This window comes from Phoca vitulina, unplaced genomic scaffold, assembly GCF_004348235.1.
Source record: "Phoca vitulina isolate PV1807 unplaced genomic scaffold, GSC_HSeal_1.0 scaffold11, whole genome shotgun sequence".
Classification (NCBI taxonomy): Eukaryota; Metazoa; Chordata; class Mammalia; order Carnivora; family Phocidae; genus Phoca; species Phoca vitulina.
Genome location: NW_022589714.1, coordinates 9,172,085 through 9,188,931, shown reverse-complemented (window position 1 = coordinate 9,188,931; position 16,847 = coordinate 9,172,085). Strand labels below are relative to the sequence as shown.

At 42.4% G+C, this 16,847-nt stretch overlaps 1 protein-coding gene across 2 annotated transcripts; it reads right to left on the bottom strand.

Annotated features, from left to right (window-relative positions):
- Positions 1 to 683: 683 nt before the first annotated feature.
- TENT5A (terminal nucleotidyltransferase 5A) lies at positions 684 to 7,603 on the bottom strand. Of its 2 annotated transcripts, none has more exons than XM_032409386.1 (3): positions 7,303 to 7,603; positions 6,558 to 7,122; positions 684 to 5,434 (listed from the first exon to the last, which is right to left on the bottom strand). In XM_032409386.1, the coding sequence occupies exons 1-3, from the start codon at positions 7,323 to 7,325 to the stop codon at positions 4,658 to 4,660; spliced, it is 1,365 nt and encodes a 454-aa protein (XP_032265277.1). In that variant the 5' UTR covers positions 7,326 to 7,603; the 3' UTR covers positions 684 to 4,657. The 2 variants fall into 2 exon arrangements, with proteins under 2 accessions (XP_032265277.1, XP_032265278.1); XM_032409387.1 differs by having other exon boundaries at positions 7,359 to 7,603.
- Between the last annotated feature and the right edge of the window lie 9,244 nt (positions 7,604 to 16,847).

Here is a 16,847-nt window from a genome sequence, read left to right as displayed (position 1 = left end):
TAAAAACCACAAATATGTCCTGTAATAGCCCAGGCTTACCCAATTCTCATGCTACTAGTAGAGAAAGTCTCCAAAATTACATGAAGAAAAAAAATTTAATTAATAAATAAATGTATGCCCCTGGTGATCCAAATAGGTGAGATTACACTCGCACACACACAAAGTATAACCCATTAGATCCTATGATTGCTCTTCCTTCCACTTCCTCTTCCAATTACCAGCTTCCAATTCTTATTCCCCTTCTCCCAATTCAGAATGTAAACACTTCTGGATAATATTATAAAGCCTCAGACTATAAACAACCACTGATGATTGAATCACACCACTTGGGCTACTCATGAAAACCAACACCCACTTAAGGTTACTGAAGCCCTGTAATCCAGAGCCATGAGTCTCTACTGATGGTAGAAAATAGGTCTGACTCCCAGGTTGGTTAACACTGCTAAGTTCATATCCAGATAAAAAAATTTGGCACCCATTAGCTAGACTCTTTTGGAGCTAATTGAGCTAGTGAGAGATAGGCTGGCTGAAAGCTGAATATTTCAATGTATTGTACTGTAATAAAAAATTTGCAAAAATTTTTCCAAATATTGCCTTGTCTTTTCTCGTGGACTCGAGCTGGGATTCAGAGGACACAGTCTTTAGCCAGAACAGACACCGAAGATAAAAGACACAAATCAATAGAAAAAAATAACTTCTTTTTATTTACAAGAAAAAAAAATCCAAATATTGGATGCTGTAAACAAAATTCACAATCTGTTCCCTCTAGCACTGATTCAAACATGTCAGTTTTTAAGAGTACATTCTCCATCAACTCCTTTTCTGCCTGTGACATAGTCTAAAGTAAAAATATTCCAAAAGAGTGACCCAAGGTGCAGCTTGCTGCAGTAGGACATCTCAGAGCAGGCAATGGTTGTAGAGAGGTTGGAGAGAGAGACAGCCAGCGGGCAGAGCCTCCTCCATTCTGTAAGGCTTTGCAGCAAGTTTTGCCAGGTTACCTTGACATCTTCCAACTTTGTACTTTTACCATGTATTTTGTTAGCAAGCCATTATTACAACAAAATATTACATAGAGATCCTTTCTTGGCACTGAAAAGGCTATGCTATAAGAAATCTTAAAGAAAGATTATATTGAAATAGGTGCTATATACGATTTTTTTTTTTTTACTTTTTGGTTTCATCTAATACGTTTTGTCCTCAAACAACAAAGAAAGCTTATTTTTGAACTGCTGACAGCTTTCAACATAATACATTTCATTTACAAAATAGTTCACAATTATTTATTTGACAAGCACTGCATTGAAAACAACTTTATGCACAGTAAAGCAACCAACGATAAGCTAACAGAAAGGGGTGGCAAAAACAGCATGTTCACTTTTTTTTTTTTTTTTTGCGTTTCTTCCATGGCTTGGCTTACAGATATTCTTCCATCCTTGCATCGTTTGGAGCCATATTAAAATAGTCCACCCACTACCAAAGTGAGCAGCTACTTGACCACACTTCAAGAAGGGAAAAGTCCATCTGAATGTAGGACTTCTTGAGGCAACCAGATTTACTGCATATCAACTATTTAAAAGGGCACAGTCACAGGTCAAATGTTCTCTGACATGCCAAACTGGACAGGTGAGAAGAGCCTCCAGAAGATAAAACTTCTTCCTGTTTTAAAGTTAACAGCACACTAGGCCAGATACACACAAAAGCAAGCAAATCACAGGCACTAATCAGGAGTTGAGAGCTCTTCTTTTCTCTGACCTATACACACGGCTCTCTCTCACCAGACATTCAAACTTTTAGGTTACAAATCCACAGAGAGAGACATATATTCCACTGTTTGTTCAACTACATATGCACAAGACTATAGTACATACAAAAGAGAAATAAATTATATAAGTTTTAAAGTACTGCTGAAGGTTGTCTTGAGCATAGCCTGTTCTATCTGAATGCCAGGTGTTGGCACTTCCAACTATGTTACCAACCCTGGAATAAGCAAGAACATAAATATTTCAGAAAATAAATGAAAAGTATATTTTCAAATAAGGCCTCTCCAAACAAAAATCCGTGTCATAAATTAACAGCAGATTGTTGCTATGGCAGAGCCAGAGATCTCCAGATTCTTTTTAATATAGTGGACGACTCACTTGTCAAGAGTTAGGATGAGAAGGAAGAAGGCAGATCAACCATCTGCTCCTATGTTCCCAAGTGTTTCCTTAGTTTTCTTTTAGAAAACTCCAAACAGGTAAGCAGGCGGAGTTCTGGCTTCTGACAGTTAAGTATCAGGCTTAATCTGCAAATGGAATATTTCCTGGGAATTCACAATTAATTTTCAATCCCAGGGCTGGAGTGAGGGAGAATGAGCCAACATGGGAGAAGAGTTCCCTAGGAAACAGTGAGTGGCAGTGCAGTAGCTGTTACAGCTCAGATAGAATTCACAGGGAAGCTGCTACAGCAAACCCATCAAGTTCCTGTTAAGGCTTCAAAGGAAGATGTGCAAAAGGTAGTTTCAGATGGATTAACCTACAATTGAGCATCTGAGTGATGCCTAGATAGCAAACAAATGACACTGCCAAAAGGATGATGCAGTTTTCTTCCCCAATCCCTCTTGAACTTGATGACAAAAATCTGGTTAAGTTCTTCAGAGGAATCATCATAGTAAGCAATCATCCACTAGAGTTGGTAGGAATTATGTGGTTATTTCACAATACAAAGGGAAGTTTTGCATGTGTTAGTTTTGTTTTTAACAAATGCATTTTCAGAGACCAGTGTCCAAAGGAATTAAGAGTTGGGAGAAGGAATGGTTTTAGGATTAGCTGTGGTAATGATAATGCCAGTTCATTTCACAAAGGTTTAACTGGTCTCTTGGGAAAGAGGAATAAAGTTGGATCTGATTCAATGCAAAGTGACTGAATTTAAAGTACAGTATTAAATATTTAAATGCAGTGTGACAACCAGATCTAATGTGTTTCATATTAGCATGAATTTATAAAATTTTATATATAATATATATCTCATATATAAATTTTAAGCAATTGTGCAAATACTCTTTAAAAAGGGTCATTTCACATTTACTAAATTCTAGTGGTCCTGGAAAGCAGAATGCATTCATTAAAAAATTCATTTAAATATTAATAAGTAGTGTTCAAATCACCAGAAATTTTATTAGCAGTCAGGGATTTAAATGGACTATCACTGATCCATGATCCACTGGATTATACACCATGGAGGCATGCAAGTATTACACAAAATAAAAGGGTTCCTACTGTCAAAATGGCAGTTCAGTACAAAAAGAGTGCTCTGCCAAACAAATATTCTCCCATTTGTAGAATTCTATGGCTCATAAAAAAAAAGGAAAAAAAAAAAGTCACTAAAAATGTATAATCTCTGCTCCTCCTATCAAATATATTAATTGTTTTCCTCCTTCATTTGCTTTAATTTTTTAGATGTGGGTTTTAACTCATCACTGCAATATGCCCACGTCTCATGTCATCCTGTTGAAAACATAAAAGCACACAGTATTTAAACATTTTCTATTTGCTACATTATTCTAGACCATAGTCAATGTATTGTATATATATATACATATCTCAGACATATTTGAGATATGTGTATATATATATACATCATGTACACACACATACACATGTACCTATGATAATATCACACCAACAATGTTAACTTTATACAAGTATTTGCCAAGAAAAAATAGGGCATTTCCTCCACCATTCACAAGCTTATATGTTGTTTTATTTTCTTCTTGAGTCCCTGATAAAATAAAATAATCATTAAACCATAAAATTTTTCCACTTCATATTTTCAGAAGGCAACAGGCACTTTGATGTTTATTGGTGTGTAACAAATATAGTTAACTCTTTATATATTCTACTATATCTCTTCTACTTGGGTATTTTTATCTGTTAAATCTTTGGTCCTTGAGCATACTTTCTTTGCTACAGCTGTTTTTGCTTGCATTTTCATATTTTAAAAATGCAAGCTATGCACACAGCTGGAAATAATGGATTGTGTCATCATTAAGTTCTGCTGTTTGTTATATGAGAACTGCACCAACCTACTACTGTTCATTTGGAGCAAGCTGTTTCTGTTAGCGTTAATAGGATAGTTCCACAGAAAGCACTTGCTGCAAGTCTCAGATAGTAATCCCAACGTTGGAGTCCTTTTTCTTCCATTATTGTTACTATCTGAACTTTGAATTGATAATTAGGTTGGGGTAAGATCTTTTTTCCTCTGTGTTTTCCCTTTTGTAAATTCCACCTTATAAGAAACTCTCCATATTTTTTTCCTATGGCAAAGCTACGGGAGCAAGTACTGCAAACCCATATTGTCATCAAGCATTTTTTTCCCATGTTATTTTAGGAGAACCTGGTTGCTTTTAATGACAGGTCTCTTTTGTTTCAGGATAGAATCCAACTGGGTAGGAGGAACAGGTGAGAGGGTTGGTGGGTAAGAAGGGTTGTTTCGAGATCATGCTCCCAAACCGATGAAAAGATCCACAAGCTTTGCCAACCTTAAAACTAGGAGCAGATCATCATTGCACAAAATATATCTTTAATCAGGGCTGGGTCACTCAGCCTTATTTATTTATTTATTTATTTACCCTATCCTGTCTGAAATGGCTTCCCCACAGAACATTTTTAAATGATTCTTAATTGCAGGGTAGCCAAGTGGAGTATGTCTGTTGCTGGCATGTGAATACTGGCTGGACCTGTGCAATGTAGTAATTGCTGAAGTTGGCATCTGCTACATAGGGGGCCGGCTGGTAATAGCAAGTGACATTAGCCACATTAGGGATGACATTTTGGTCAGCTAGCACCCGGATAGCCAGCATTGTGATAAGGTTTAAAGTCTGTCTTCTTTCATGTCCCATCAGGCACACTGTACTCTCATTCACCACTCCATGAAGGGTCATGAGATAGTCATACTTGCGGTCTTCCAATCCCACGAAGTGGTTCTGCAAATAGGACTCCAGTTTTCTCTGCTGCTCTCCAATGTCTGAGAAGTCGATGAAAAACCTGGAACACATATACCTCTGAAGGGTCTTGATCTCATCAGAGGCGGGCCTAAAGCCCCTCACTAATAGGTTGCAGTACTTAAGCAGGCCGCCCCCTCTGATTTCCTCTGGGTTCCTGGTGGCAATGATCTTGTTACAAAGGTGATCAAAGGCTTCGTGGAAATCACCATAGACGCTCTCACCAATTATTGTGGGGTGAAATGTTTCAGTCATTGGGTTCTCTGAACATTCATAAAAGAGGAGAAGAGAGTCTAATTTGATTTGAAAAGAATCTACACTAAATTCAAACTGCCTCCGAAGGGAATCCACAAATTTCAGTTCCACATTTTTGCCACTGTTGTTTGACAAGGATATAAGACTCCATCGGTCAGAGTCATTGCACACTTTAACCATTTTCTGCACATAAGCTTCCTACAATTTAAAAGATAAAACAAGAAGATGAGCAAACCTAGAAGAAATAATAAATAAATAAAAACATCTTCTTCACAGTTGAGAATTATTTTGCTCCTTCCCTTTTGTTTTGTCAAGTTTCGGCAAAACACTACCTACAGTCTTACACAGTCCTCTGAAAACAGAAAAAAAAAATGCATTTAACGAGGGGTTTTACCGTCTGGGAAAGAGACTAGAAGTAATAGTTTGAGGCTTTTGGCAGACGGATCGCAGTACTAAGAGGTTCTGTTGTCATGTCTGACTTTTGAAATGTTATTTTTTGAAAATGGTCCTATAGGTAGAATATTGATCACACGATATCCACACAATACTCAAAAGACAGAAGGGCATACAGTGTTAAGTTGGTCGGCCTCTCACCTTATCCCTAGTCACCCGGTTCCACTTCCCCTGAGGCAACTGATGAGATTAGAATCTTGTCCCTCCAGGGGTACTCTGCAATTACAATCTAGTATGAACTAAATTAGGACATTCTGGGAGGCTGATGCCTCAGACAATTTTAATTGTATAAAACATGCTTTGAGCCAAGTGTGTGTGTACGTGTGTGTGGGGGGGGTACCCACAATATCCTTCACACGTGAGCCGACCAGGAGAAGCACCACACGTATCCTTCAGACACGGAGTCAGCTGCATGCAGCTGAGAAACCTAATCACATTTTCCAATACAATAAGAAGCCCATCGACTGGAGCCTGCTTCAGGCTGCTCTTTCCCCAAAAACTAGACCATAAAATGACTCAAAAAATGACTTACATCATTTCATTCTTCCACTTAATCAGAATCTACTCTGGACAAGATTGAAGCAAGGAAAGCCAAAGAGTTAAAAAAATAAATAAATAAATAAGGAAGAGAAAGGAGAACAGAGGAGGAAGCAGAAGAGTAGTGGCGCTGAAGAACCGAGCGAACTTAAAACACTCAACACCGTCCACGCACCTTAGCTTACTCATTAAAAAAAATCAAAAACCAAATACAGAAGCACGCCCCAAACCGTCAAGGCCGCAGGTCTGTGGCATCAAACGGATGCCCCTCGGCCCGCCGCACCCCAGCCTGGCCCAGGCGCGGACCCAAGCCCATTTCGGGTGGCTTTACCTTGAGCGTGAGTGGTGTGATCTTCTCTTTGTTCACCCCTTCGGGTAAGAAGTCCAACAGGCAGTCCAGCACGACGTCCTTCACAGTCTGAAACTCCTCTTCCCCGCGCAGGTCGGCGCAGAAGATGAGGTCCAGGTCCTTGTAACCCAGGCCGCTGTCCTGGTGCAGAACGTGGCTGGCGGCCGAGCCGTTGAGGCGCACGTCGCGGACGCCGATACGCTTCTCCGCCAGGCGCCTCCGCACCACCTTCACGATCAGGCTCGGCTGCAGCTCGAGCGTGGGGAAGTTGCCGCGCCCGTGGATCGGGATGGTCTCGCTCAGGATGCCGTCCAGCCGCTGCACTTGCTCCCAGTTCAGCACATTGCAGTGCGCCGTGGGGCTTTCGCAATAGTCCAAGCAGTGCCCGCCGAAGTCGCCGCCGCCGCCGCCACCAAAGTCGCCGCTGCTGAAGTCGCCGCCCAGGGGGATGTAAGCGCCGCCGGCCAGCTCGTCCTCGGCCATGGCAAAATACCCTTCGCCTTCCGCCATGAAGTGCCCTCCGAACGCCACCTGGCCCTGGTCAGTCCTAAAAGCCAAAAGGGGGAAGGAGCGCGGTGAGGACGCGCGGCGGCGAACAGGGGCCCGTAGAGATAACAGCGCGCCCCCTCCCCGGTTCGTCCGCAGGCTAGAGGGCTCCTCAGACTCTCCCTCCCCAGAACCCCGCTGTCCCCAGCCGCGCGCCGCGCCCCGCAGAGAATCCCCGCACCAAAAGTATCTCTGATGCATCATGGAAAGCGCAAGCGGGAGTCCCGTGTGTGTCACCTGGAGGCGGCCGCCCCTTCGAGGAGCGCAGCGAGCGAGGAACCGCGAGGCGGCAACACTTCTAGGAGCCGCGAGTGCGCTTTCGGCCGCGGCGAGCGACTTGGTCCTTCCCAGACCCCGCCGCCTGCTCTGGCCACTCCCGCCCCTCGCCCCCGCCCGCGCCGCTGTCGCCTCAGCTGCGGTGGTCCCGGAGGTGGCGGCTCCAGCTGCCGCCGCCGACACCACACACGCTACTGTCTCTGGAGCTTTAGCAGTTGTGCGGGGGAAATGTCTTCAGTACTTTTTTTATACTGGGCCTTTCCGCGCTTCCGGGGCCCAGGCGCCGCGCACTGGCCACACCCTCTTCATCTGCATAGGGCACCGCCCCCGGCCGCCCCGCGGGCCCAGGCGGCTGCGCTGCGCGCTGTGCTGTGGGCCAAGCGTTCCGTGGAGCGCGAGGCTGGTGGCTGTTTGTGTGGACTTAATATATATGCGTGTGTTTGTACATATACTTGATTTAGAGACGGTCTTCCGCGCCCACGCCTCTTTCTTTTCTTTTTCCCCAACAAAAAGACACTTAAAATGCCCCAAGAGTCATAAGTGGCCCTAAAAACTGAATCATGGCTGAAATCGCGCAACTGCAGAAAGTCGCCAAACATAAAATTCTCTCCGATTCAGCGCGTAGTTATAGTTATAGCTCAACGATGGGGCTCAAGGGGTTCCTCAAGACCTCCCGTTTAAACAGCGTATCAGTATAAAACTAGACCGTTTTGTTAAGCAACAAAACCAGTTTTGGTGTGAACCAGAGTCCACTTGTCCATGCATCTAAGTCTCCGCGAGTGAGGGGAAGAGCTTGCTAACTGTTTCGATTCTCGAAACCTCGGGAAATGCCGGGGAGCTCCGGGCGAGCCCGAGGAGACGCGGGGGCGGGGCCGCGAGCCTGCGTCCAACTCGTGCGCACGAGCAGCTCCGGGGGGCCGGGAGCGCGGCGTCGGCCAGGGAGCGTCACCGGGCGGACGCCCCGGCGGGTCGGGCGGCTGGGCAGACGGGCGGCCAATGGCCGAGAGCGACGCGGGCCTGGAGTGCAGCGCGAGGAGCGTGCGGCCGCTGTGTCGCGCTAAGAGCTGCTGCGCGAGCCCGGACGCACCGCGGCGCGTTCTCTCTCGGACAGAGGAAGCGAAGCGCGTTCGTCCCACGCTAAGGTTTGCCTTTCTCAAGTGAATACAGATGTCAGTGTGAAATTATCTAGTTTTTCACAAAACGTGAAAGGACGAGTCTAAAAGATTAGAATTTCTCCACCCAGCTTCAGTCACTTAGGCAGTGCGAAAGGAGTGTAATGGTTACCCCTACACACGCTCCTGCTCGCACCACCGTGTTTGCTGGAAAGCTCCCCTCTTTCTTCCGACCATCTATTCCGGCCGCACATTGCTCTCTCCAGACTATCTCAGAGTAACTCCCCTGAGGTGGGGCAAAGGGGAGCACGCCCGCCGGAAAAGCTGGAGACACTCTCCCAGGGCCCTGCACAACCCGAGCCGCGCAGCCTGGGAGGAAGAACAGTCCGCCCCGCGGGAACTGAGGGAGCCCCATCCTAGTTACCAAAGCTGCGCGCCTTCCGGGGAGCCGGGGGTGGAGGTGGGGGGGAGGAGTGGGCGCGCAAGTAGGGGGCGGGGAGAGGACGGTTACCCGTGGAGCATCCAGCTGCGTGGCAACGCCGCCCCCTGCCGGTGTCCTGCGGAACCATGTCCCAAAGCGAAGAAACTGACTGGACCTTAGGCGGAAGCCATTATCCTTTAGTGCCGGGCCTAGCACTGGTGGGGGTGGGGGTGACGCTAGGACGACCACACAGTTCTCACAGGCCCATCCCCCAGCCCCCAAAAGCACGTGTATTCCTTCCTGTCCAACCTGAATCTACCATTATGTCCAGGCATTCAGAAAAATTACATATGTGTATATTTATGGTTTGACCACCTCTTACGTGCCAGGCACCAAGCTAAGTGCTGAGGATATAAGAATGACTACATTTCACACCATCTAAGTGGGCATAACAGGCAAGTACATAATTATGGTTCAGCCTTACCTTTATTATGAGAGAAGTAGGTTCTGACACGAATGGTGGGGCTAATGGATCAGGGGAACTGGGAGGCAAGCCCGGAAGAGAGATGTCATTTCGATTGAATCTTAAAAACTGGGTTTTACTTCCATAGTTGATTAAGAAGGAGACAGGCATTATCAACAAAGGGAAGAGAGAATTAGAATTACAGGTGATAAACTGCCATGATAAGGAATGAGATTGGTGGTAGTGAATTTGGATAAGATTTGTGGGGGTTCCAGGAACTTGTTGAGCACCTCTGGGCTCTCCCAGGGCTTTACACCTAAAACGTCATTTAATCTTCAATTTGAAAAGAAGGTATTCTAATGTCAGAGGAATTTGGAAACAGAGAAACTGAGAGGTAAAGAGACTTGCCCAAGTTTCATGGCTAATAAGAGATGGGGCCACGGGCGCCTGAGTGGCTCAGTCGTTAAGCGTCTGCCTTCCGCTCAGGTCATGATCCCAGAGTCCTGGGATCGAGCCCCGCATCGGGCTCCCTGCTCGGCGGGGAGCCTGCTTCTCCCTCTCCCACTCCCCCTGCTTGTGTTCCCTCTCTCCCTGTCTCTCTCTCTGTCAAATAAATAAATAAAATCTTTAAAAAAAAAAAAAAAAGAGAGAGAGAGATGGGGCCAGACCTTGAACCCAACCCATTTGACTGCTGTTTAGCCATCATTTTCAGGAATGGGATTATCTGTAGTTTACAAGTATCCTCTCATTGGAAGGCAAGACAAGTATAAATGGCAAAAATATTTAAAAGAAAAAAAGACCTGTTAAAAATGTTTCTTGCAGAGGCCGATGTGAATTCTGCCCTTTCTAAAAAGGAGGCCAAAGGGGTAGATCATGTATTAAGTACACTGCACCAGAAAAAAAGCAAGGGTTTAGCTCTGCTGCGATTGTTTTGTACTTTATTTTAACCCTTCCTCTAAAAAGTGAAGGGGGGAAAAAAGTTTCAGAGCTGTGAGCACCTGTACTTCATGCATGTCCAGGATTTTGTTCTGTGGGGCTAAGGGAATCTGCATTTTACCAAGTTGCCCATGTAATTCTGACACAAAGTCCCAGCCACACTTTGCACTGCATTGAAAACAGACACTGCAGCCCAGTTCTATAGGTGGGAACCCTCTCCCAAGCGGAGGCTGCTATTCTCTGCCCAGCTCTTCCCTTCTGCCTGGCTGCTCCCATGGCCTCTCCCAAAAGTAGAGGTCATCGCTGAGAGGCAGAAGTAGAGCATGAGGCCAGACATGGAAGGCCTGCTATGCATGAGATCCTGCTCTAGGAAAAAGATGAATTCTAGTGGCAGTGAGCAAGACCCGTCCTCTTAAAATGCCAGGGCTTTTTGGTTGACACTTCCTTAAACCTTTATAAAAGCATTTCCCACTTCCCAACTGGATTCCCCCCATCACAGCAACCTTCCATATCTCCATAATCCAGACCCTGCTACCCCTTGCACTAGGACATCTGGGATATCTTGCTTTTGGCAGTACCTTGGTGATGCTTTGACTGGATTCATATGTGCCTGATTCATAGTGGCCACTTGATCTGTACTGTTGAATGAAAGCATCTGTTGTTCTTTGTTTCTCTTCTCCCTGTCTTCAAACTGAGATAAGATTTACATTCTGGGGGAAAAATGTTCATCCTTCCATGAAATTGTAAATTTTGTAATTGCAAGCATTTACTTTTTTTCTAGAGAGCCAAAATAATTAACAAATGAGAAAAATCTATACTTTCTTAACATATTCACAGCCTAGGTATCTATCAACACAGTTACCCTTAGTTTAAATTTAGGTTCAGAGTTGCTTTTTTCCCCCAGTCTTCAGCTTCTGAACCTATTTGGTATATAATTTAGTTTTCTCCATTTAAAAGGAAAAAGAAGGAATACTTGCGTGGCGCAGTCAGTTAAGTGGCTGACTCTTGATTTCGGCTCAGGTCATGATCTCAGGGTCCTGGAGAGAGCCCCATGTTGGGCTCTGTGCTCGGTGGGGAGTCTGCTTGAGGATTGTCTCTCTCTTCCTCTGCCTGTCTTCCCCCCTCCTCTCTCAAACAAATAAATACATCTTTAAAACAAAAGGAAAAAAAATATCCATGGCAATATGATGCTGAGTACCTGAAATTCTTTTTTTTTTTTTTTTTTAAGATTTTTTATTTATTTGACAGAGAGAGACACATCGAGAGAGGGAACACAAGCAGGGGGAATGGGAGAGGGAGAAGCAGGCTTCCCGCCGAGCAGGGAGCCCGATGTGGGGCTTGATCCCAGGACCCTAGGACCATGACTTGAGTTGGAGGCAGACACTTAACACCTGAGCCACCCAGGTGCCCCTCTACCTGAAATTCTTAAAATTTTACATATACTTTTGAGGAAAAAAACACTTATAATTAGTTGATCTTGATTTAAAGGTTACAGTAATGATCAATCTAGTGAAAACAAGAAATAAAAAGAAAAAAATCCATTTTGGTTTTAATAATTGTTATCATTATTTAGTTTGTTAAAATGTGCCAGGTAGTGTGCTCAGTATTTTATATACATTATTTTCTTTTAAACTTTCTGCAAATCTCAAAGCTTTACATATTGCATACCTGTTTTCCAGGAAAGGAAGGTTAAATAACTGGGAGAAGTGGCAGAGCCTTGCTTCAGACCCACATGTGTACTTCTCCTAGTTCTGTGAGTCTGCCTTCTCCCTGTCTACTCATTTACCTTTTAGACTTAAAACTGAACAGGAACTGCACTCTGCTCCTTCTTTCTTTCCAAGTACTGGACATTCATATTGGACACAACATTGAGGACCAAGATGTTTTATCCTGAAACAACTGTTGAAGGCCAGAATGCACAGTGGCCTAACTGAACTGATGAGAGTGTCTTCCCCAATCACAAGTGACCTGCCTCTATGGCAGTGGAGACCAAGCAAGCTGGCAGCCTTACAACACTTACAAGTAACACTGTCCGCAGTGAAACACAGTGTGAGGTGTGGAGTCTGCCCCAGGTTCATGTAGCAGTGATAATACCTTTCCCATTTTGCCTTGTCTGCTTCCTATCTTCTCAAAAATAGTTTTAGAAGATAGGAAGCAAACAAATACAAAATGATTCCTCCAAGCTCATACCCAGAAGGAGAGAGAGAAAAGCCCGGAAAACTACTGTTAAGACTACTACTTCTCTGTTCCCCAACAGTCTAGCCAGTCTCTCCCCATATTCTTGTTTTGTTCTTGATATTTCCACACCAGCCCTCTCTGCTCTCTCCATTGGCTTTTCTACCTTCCACTGCGTCTGCTCTTTGATCCTTCCATAAAAGGTGGCATGACCCTGTGGAAGCACCTTGTAACCCAGGCAGAACAGTGGCAATGTGAAGAATTTGAGCCACCACCCTCACCCCTTTGTGATACACTGCCTTAGGGCAGAGCCCAGTGATTCCTGAAGTCACTGAGGGACAGACAGCCATCCTTTTCCAAGCATGCACATGCAGCTGTCTACATTGCAGGATAAACTGGAGATATCCCTGCTGTCTGGTTAGTGTTAGAGCAGCAGCTAATCAAAGTGCTTCGTGTCAAAATTAAAACTCACTTGGGAACCTAAATTACCTGTTTTCACAGGGAAATGGTGCTGTGAATGACTTTCCCCATGCTTCTTCAGGGAAATAAATGTTTTTTTATTCAGGGCCTATCGAAGGCCAGAAATATCCTAAGCCATACAACTTGTACATTAGTTTGGGAATAACAGTCCAACTTTTTATTACTTGCATACTTGTTAGCAAGCAACAGGTTAACTTTTGTAGTTTTAAACTTTTTAACCCTTTTTATAGTATAACATTTAATTTTATCTTCAAAATTATTCTGATCAATGTGCAGTCCTAATTTTGGAGAAGAAGAAAGGCCAGGTGATTTTCCCCAAGTTTATATAGCTAGTTATGGAAAAGTTAAAGTTAAACTCAGTTACTGTTAATCATGGGCCAGCACGTCTCTCTTGGCTACACTGTTTAATCTTACATCTGTGTGAATGGATTTAAATGATCAGTAACAAATAGTTCAGTTTGAAGGCATCCTCTAGCTACACAGAGGGTCACTTCTATAGACTACATTCACACTTGTGAATGTCTTATAAAAGCATCACTACTGTTAAACATCTTGTAAATGTAATTTCCTAAGGTGTTATTTTTAAGAATATTTATTTGAAGTCTATGACCTCATAAAAATTTTATTCACTGTCATAGATCATTGAGCTTAGGAAATTCAGTATGCAAGCAACAAATATGGTAAGCAGATGTACATCATCACTCCTAAAATCACAATTAATATAGATTGTCCTTTAATAGTTTTTCATTAGAAATATTAGCCAGTATTTTCTTGTGCTAATATCAGTGCTGATTATGCCATAAGTTCTTCCTGTTTTGACATCTTGGTGAAATGCTTGCCGTTTCATTCAGTGTTGTAAGTCCACGGACCAGACATTTTCCTTACTCCAAACAAAAGAGACATTCAGAAGTTGCATTCGTTTGGCAAAATGTAAACTAGAAATACACATATATTTTCAAAAACTACCAAATATGAATAAATAAACTCATTTTCCCTAAAGTAATATTTGTATTGTGAGTATTTCCTTCTTTAAGTTTGTACTAGAAGAATGTTTAACTTCTCTGAAAAAAATGTTGATGTTTACTTGTGGTACCTGTAAAGCTTTGAGAAGGGTCCAAGGGGGAAATATAATAAATTATCTCTCTTTTCTAAAAGGAATTTGGTCAAAAATATTCATGTACCTTGTGGGGGAAAAAGAAAAAAAGACCATCTTTTATAAGTATAGCCAGCTCATTCTGATTTTTTTTCAGCCAATTCTTGTACCTATGTTGATATATCTGACAGTTGATTGTTAATTTCTTTTTTTTTTTTAAAGGTTTTATTTATTTATTTGACAGACAGAGACACAGCGAGAGAGGGAACACAAGCAGGGGGAGTGGGAGAGGGAGAAGCAGGCTTCCTGCTGAGCAGGGAGCCCGATGCGGGGCTTGATCCCAGGACCCTTAATGACTGAGCCACCCAGGTGCCCCGTGATTGTTAATTTCTTTCCTTCCACTGATAGCTGATTTCCTTTATATGAGCTTTGAAATTTTAGAGATATTTAAAAATAGTAGATACCCATTTTGCTAGCACAATTTTGATATGCCAAAATCAGAAATTCTATAACTACCATATGAGTTTGTAGCAGCTTTAGAAGGTATATTTACTCATATTGGTAAACCATACATTGATTGAATAATACCTCATTTGAGGGAACTTTTTTTTATGACATTTCTGTCATCACTATGTTTCTAATGTCCTTTTGTACTAACTTCATCCCTTACTTCAAAATTTTCTGCTGCCAAAGAAGGAAATTACAACTTAAATAATATAATTAGTGTTATCTTGATGTTTAGGAGAAATTACTAACCAAAATACACATTGTCTTTGAAAGTATGAGAAACTGAACACAACAAATAATACTTAAACAAAAATGTTTTCTTTTTTTTTTTAAGATCTTATTTATTTGAGAGAGAGAGAGAAAGAGCTATAAGTAGCGGGGGGACAGAGGGGGAAAAGCAGACTCCCCGCTGAGCAGGGAGCCTAATGCCAGGGGCTCAATCCCAGGATCCTGGGATTATGACCTGAGCAGAAGGCAGATGCTTAACTGACTGAGCCACCCAGGCACCCCCAAAAATGTATTTTTAAAGCTACTAGAATGATGAACATTTTTAAAAGACAGTTTTTTAAAAAATTGTACAAACTGGACTCTGGGAATAGAACTCTGAGTTGAAAATCCTGGGTTCCTTAAGTAAAATATGAGTGAAACTAGCCACAGAGTTTCTGCAGGAGTGGGGGGACAGACACCAAGACACCTGACCTTATTCTAGCAATGTGGGACAAAAGAGATGCAGGTTTAATTTCCTAATAAAAAGAAAAGCTTCAGGATGCTATGAATTGGGCATTCTTGAGAAGGTGTAGGGTAGAAAAAGAGCTATCAAAGTTATTGATATTTGAAACATGGGAGCTTCTGACTCAAGAAGATTGGTTTCTAATAAGCCACAACTCCAGCAGGGGTGCTAGGGATTAAAATGGAGTTTGGACTAACACATGATTAAGTAGCCACAGTTTAGATAAGTAAGATATCTCTAAAGGGCGATAGAAAAACTGCCATCCAGGTTTTGAAATTTGTAATTACTCAATGAAGTGAATGTTTAGCATAAAGCAAATGACATTCTTAATTTTTCTTGGCAGAAAGCCAGGATAGAATATTAAAAGAGAAAAAATACATATATTGTGGCTGAGAGTCTTTGCCCCCATACCATCCCTGGTTTCCATTAAAATTCTGAAAACATTTATTTTTTCTTCACTGGCATTAATTAATTAATTATTTTTTAAGATTTTATTTATTTATTTATTAGAAAGCGAGCGAGAGAGAAACAGCATGAGAGGGGAGAGGGTCAGAGGGAGAAGCAGGCTCCCCGCTGAGCCGGGAGCCAGATGTGGGACTCGATCCCAGGACCCTGGGATCATGACCTGAGCCGAAGGCAGTCCCTTAACCAATTGAACCACCCAGGCGCCCTTCACTGGCATTAATTTAGCCATCACTTCCCACTCGCATCTATTTAACATGAGTTCTGTATGAATGGTAGCTCAGCTTCCTCACACTGACCAAGAATGTATGGCTGTGCTGTGTGTTAAAAAATAAATGCTTCATGCAAGCACTTGTGACTTGTCTGGTTGTCTTCCACTCTTCTCCTTACATGTCTTTGAACACATCAATGTCCTTCTGTGAGTTACAGGACTTGTTGAGGAGGTCAGCATACTCAGAAGTGACACAGGCGTTCTATACACTGCCGAGCACTGGAAATACCTGCAAGGTGAGTCCATTTCATACTCATAGTAGTATATCCATATTTTAAATTTATTATTTGAAAAATAAAATCAATAATCATAAGAAGATAACATTAGGAATAACTTCTGTTTTACTTTAAAATTTGTTAAAATATTACGTTTATGTAGTATATGCCATCTGTTCTATTTTGTATGTTACAACTCTAGACCACATGAACAGATGACTTTAAAATATTTCTGACACCAAAGTAATTACCCTTTGCATATTGGATAGGTCATTATTTAGAGTCACATTTTTTTCATAAATCAAAGAAATTGAGTTATCATGACTAATTCTTAATCTGCTTTCTGTCTAAAGATAGCAAACATTTGGACTAAAAAATTGAAAAACAAGCTAATTATTTAGATGTTTTATCTATGTGATATTAAACAGCCAGATGTCTGGTTAAAGTTTTTGTTTTTAAATAGGGCAAAATGGAAATTTCAGTTGTCTTCTAAATTTAATTAAAGACCAATTTGATCAAAACATTTACTCTGGAACTTGCATTATCGATTTTGAATGCCTGTATTGATCAAATTAACCAGAGGCT